The following is a 5,105-nucleotide window of genomic DNA, read 5'->3' on the forward strand; positions in this document are numbered from 1 at the left end:
GTAGTGCTGGGCGGTATGACCAAAAATTTATATCACGGTATTTTTCAAAATTATACCGGTTTCATGGTACATGACGGTAGGGCTGTCACGATTATGAATTTGGCTGACGATTAATTGTCTAAAAAATAGTCACGGTTATTGCGGTTAATTGTCTGTTTTAGGGCTTTGGCGATTATCCCGATTAATTGTCTGTTTTTATGGCTTTCATTATATAATTGATTAATTTAAGGGTACAGTAAATAATTATGACGTTATCTTTTAATCTTTTCGGGTTATTATTTTGCAGTGTAAGATTACATAGAGTATTCAAAATTCTAAGAATTGGCCAATACCGATCCAACACCAGCGCTATTTTTTTTTTACACCACTACAGAATATCAGCCTCGTCCTACGGAGCATCTTTCACAGGCTTTTGGCTGCTATATGTTTTATGAAAATTATCAGCCAAAAATGGCATTTTTGTTTTTTGGACGAAAATTTATGGCACACCGCCGTAGCTGTCGTTACTGCCTGGTGTGACGCTGCGCTCTATGAATGTGTGTTCCATTGAGCTGCTCACAGCCCATGCGAATGCAAAGTCTACTCAAATAATGCGCTGACAGGAAATTTCTATGTAGTTTACTTGTTCCTGTTTGCAGTAGCGCTACTGTGCTTTAACATGGTGTAGTACAACTGTACTGGGCGACCCTGGTAAAAAGACGCTACCCTCTTGTGACGCTCTGCTCTGGTCACATGATCTGATAATAATAGCTTTGTAGAACTATACATTATTGGGATATTTAAACAAAAACAAAATCAGTTCAGTCTGATTCTGTTGCATAGAACAGAATAAAAATATATTGATTATTTATTATTAATATATTTTTCCCTCCCAAGTTTTTTTTAAAACCATTTTTAATCACCTTTTCCCCCTTATTTTATTTTACATACTAATCTTCCACGTATCTTGTCAGATAATATAAGGTCATGAACATTACATGCATAAAAATTATCAAATTAGCTAAATGTTGTTTAAACTAGTTTTAGATATATTGTATAGGAGATAAAACATTTGGAGTTCCTGTCATCTTTGTCATCATTATGAATCATCTACACAGTTTTTTCCTAACTGATGTCAGTTTCTCTTTTTGTTGCAGGTGCCCCTTCTCGAAGTGTCAACCTCTTGTATCTAATAGCTGACTCATCGTTGTTTTCAGCCTTAATTCCTCAGTTACCCTTTACACTAATTCCTGGAGTGGTTGTGACCCAGTTCCACCCCTCTTCCCGCTTCACTGCAGGCCTTCCTGAGTCCTGAGCACCAGCAGCTGCGTCCTGCCCCGACTTCCTGTCCTTGGTCGTACAAGGCTAAGCTCGTCAACTCCCCTACCCCCCCACATACACAAACACACACACAATCATCTTCCTGGCACACTGCGGGCCGAGAGCGCTTCAGATCCCACTTCCTGGTGCAGCCCAGCACTATGACCTCCATGTCCAGTCTGTTCTCCTTCACCAGCCCGGCGGTGAAGCGGTTGCTGGGCTGGAAGCAGGGCGACGAGGAGGAAAAATGGGCGGAAAAGGCTGTGGACGCCCTGGTGAAGAAGCTAAAGAAGAAAAAGGGCGCCATGGAGGACTTGGAGAAGGCCCTCAGCAGCCCTGGACAACCCAGCAAATGTGTGACCATCCCCCGGTCGCTGGACGGGCGGCTGCAGGTGTCCCACAGGAAAGGCCTTCCTCACGTCATCTACTGCCGTGTGTGGCGCTGGCCTGACCTGCAGTCCCATCACGAGCTCAAACCCCTCGAGGTGTGCGAGTATCCATTCGGTTCCAAACAGAAAGAAGTGTGTATCAACCCATATCACTACAAACGAGTTGAAAGTCCAGGTAAGTCATGACTGATGTGTTTATATTAGTTCTCATGACTAGTGGTCGACCGATATTGGTTTTTTGACAGCCGATGCCGATATCTTGGCCAGCAGGGGTGCCGATATAAAGCAGATATAATTTTATTTATTTTAATTGATATTTAAGAAATTTTAAATCATTTGAAAATGGATTAAAAAAGAATTGTTAAATAAACATACTTATACTTTAGAAGACAAAGTATATTGCAAATAAATAAATATTTAATACAAATATAATTAAAAAGGAAGTAAACACTGTAACCAACAGGACACTCAGTATTCTGGGAAGTTTGTGTGCATTGGGAATCATATTTTTTCAAATAAAGCCAGGGTAACACTCATTTTACATACAGCACACAGTGGAAATTACATGAATATGGCAGTGGGCAAATGCATAAAGCGCAGCATAATTTGAAATCACGAGTTTAAAGTTTTTCGATCGCGCGTCTCCAGTGAAACTGAACTCTCCTACTGTCAGGGTTCAGTTCGCACGGATCGACCGTCACTCAAGAGGATACGCGATCATGCAGGATACAAATGCACACTTCACAAGATCTCACAGCTGGATCCGACTAAGTTTGCAAGGTTTGTGCGGTTAAATGCTCATTAGTCATTCAAAGATTTGTTTAAATTATATAAATGCATATTTGCTGAATGCTGAGGGCAAACGAGAAAGTTCTATTTGATTATTAGACAGACGTCTATCCGTATTAGACAGAAGAAGAGGGAGAATGTGAGCACTTAGTGCTCAGGTGGTGCCATTCTCGGCGCCGTCAAAATAAAAGTCCCGCCTCAAACGCATCGACCAAACAGAAAAACTTACCGGCCGATGCCAATATTTGAAAATGCCAAATATCGGCCGATATATCGGCCTTGGCTATATATTGGTCGACCACTACTCATGACACAAGTTTTACAACACAAATGTTTTGTCATATTAAAGGTGACATATCATGAAAATCTGACTTTTACAGGTTTTAAGTGCTATAATCAGGTCCCCGGTGCATCTATCAACCAAGGAAACGTGAAAAAGATTAACCGTAATATTACGGCCCTTAATCTGTAAGTTTACACCCACGGTGCCGTTATTGTGTTTTCGCAAGCGACAACGGTGTAATGCCGTTAGCAAGTTTGAGCAAAACATGCTAACTGTTCTGTCTTTGGCTGCACAGACGAGCACAGAACACTGTTTAGAGTCCCAGCCTCAGAGGAGACAAGAGATCAGTGGATTTATTGATTTATTTACTGTATATTTCTGCTGCCACACAGATCTAAAATAAACATGCGATTTATTTCCCAGCAGTTTACCTTCACAGACATAACCGACTGTTTTTTGTAACTCGTGTGTGTTTTTAACGTTAACTTGTGTGTGGATGAGAACTTAGTTTAGTACTCACATGCTGTGGCAGCCGCTTTCTGTCCGTGTGCTTCGGAAATGTTCTTGACCCATTTATGGAAATTAGGTCTGGGCGATAAATCGATTTTATCGATTAACTCGAATGTGTAGTTTACGTCAACTTGTTTGAATGAAAATCGGTTTTCTCTTTAACATCCGTCGACGCTCCCCTCTGGGCTCCCGTGGTTCTGAATGGGCTCAGCCCTCCCCCCGCGCGTTTGCCATAGAGATACACAAACAACATGGCAGCGAGCAGGGAAGAACTCAGGGATTAAGTTCCCAAGAAAGGCACAGTGTCATCCGTAATTTAGAATTAGTTCGGTTGCACCCCGCTGCAAAGTGTGTTTGAAGTCTGTTGCTAGCAAAGGCAGCAGTATGACCAATTTACTGCAGCACCTCAAACAGAGGCATGCTGCCGAGTGAGAGAGATGTTGTGCCCTATGAAATGAACACAACAGCAGTGTTACTTATTGCGCGGCTCGCCAAGCTTTACTTTGTGGCTCGCATGGCAGTAAATAATACGATGATATGATCATGCAGTCAATACAGATATTTCATAAAAACATTAAAAACAAGCAGGGCTATAACATAACCCATTAAAAAAACTCACACCATGTCTACACCGGACGCGAGTGGCGCGATCCGACAAAAGACAATAGAACCCAGTGATGTTGTCTACACTGGATGCGGTGCGATGCGACACGATCCCGATCAGTAAACTGATGCCTCGTTCTATTTATGATGAACTGTACTGACACTACGTTCAGATGATTTGCAACTGTAGTGTCAACAAGTGTAGACAAACTTTTAGTGCAGCGGGGCGCGGCAAGACAACTGTCGTTGCGTCCGGTGTGTAGACACAGTCAGACAGTGTCTGCTCTATTGCAAATAATTTATATTAAAAAAAATACCTAAAACAGCGGCATTACAAGATGGAAATATAGACTAGAAAAGATATTTACACTTGCTCTGTCCTACGTCCATGACACTAACTCACTGCGGAGTTGCCAGTTTTAATCTTAACAGCTCTTAACACCGAATGTGCACTTGGATGGTAGATACATGATGGGCTAGTATAAAAAAAAAAATAACTTAAGGTCATTCCAGCATTAAGGTAATCATGCTTTTTTTTTTAAATCATCTTGTCTCAGTTACAAATTTGACTGGTAAATTATAAAGAATGATGGCCCCTTTTGCACTGCATTGCATATCAGGGATGACAGATTGATAAAAAGACATGCTATTTATGACTAGATGTAACTTTTGATACTTCGCGGTAGAAGTGACTCTCTGATTGACTTTGCCCTATCAGTGCGGCTCCCATGAAAAAAATAGTGAAGACCACTGACCTACAGTCTTACAAACATTTACAAACTGTATCCGGTATGATAAGAATGTTATGTTACATTTTATGTTATGTTACGTTATGTTGCATTTTCACTGTTTATAATGGCAGGGCCTGCCATCTTGTCTTTTTGGCTTGTTGTTTCTGTTTGCACTTTAACCCCAAGGGGGAAATCCAGATCAAATCCCAGAAGGGAAAATCAAAACAAAATAAAGTTAAAACTTGTTTTGAACAATTTCTTTGTCATCTGCAGATTGATTTTAAGTAGGGGGGGAAAAATCGATTTAAATCGTAAATCGGATTTTTTTTTTTTTCCCATATCGCCCAGCCCTAATGGAAATGTAATAAAAGTACACTGCAGGGTTATTATAATTAGCTAAAACTAAAACCATAAAAACATCTTCGTTACTTGAAATAAAACAAATGATACCTGGAATAAAATAAAATATTTAAAATCACGTGGGTAGGGAACTTAATACTG

The 5,105-nt window shown here is 40.6% G+C and overlaps 1 protein-coding gene across 2 annotated transcripts in view; it reads left to right on the forward strand.

The window, feature by feature from the left end:
• The window catches only part of LOC107662000 (mothers against decapentaplegic homolog 5), a 33,983-nt gene that overhangs the window by 17,994 nt on the left and 10,884 nt on the right, over positions 1-5,105 (forward strand). For both annotated transcript variants that reach the window (XM_016451840.1, XM_016451839.1), the window contains one exon: positions 1,137-1,863. In XM_016451840.1, the coding sequence (XP_016307326.1) occupies positions 1,461-1,863 (403 nt within the window). In that variant the 5' untranslated portion in view covers positions 1,137-1,460. The remainder of the gene's footprint in view (positions 1-1,136; positions 1,864-5,105) is intronic.

Source organism: Sinocyclocheilus anshuiensis, unplaced genomic scaffold (genome assembly GCF_001515605.1).
Source record: "Sinocyclocheilus anshuiensis isolate Anshui unplaced genomic scaffold, SAMN03320099.WGS_v1.1 scaffold535, whole genome shotgun sequence".
Taxonomy (NCBI): domain Eukaryota; kingdom Metazoa; phylum Chordata; class Actinopteri; order Cypriniformes; family Cyprinidae; genus Sinocyclocheilus; species Sinocyclocheilus anshuiensis.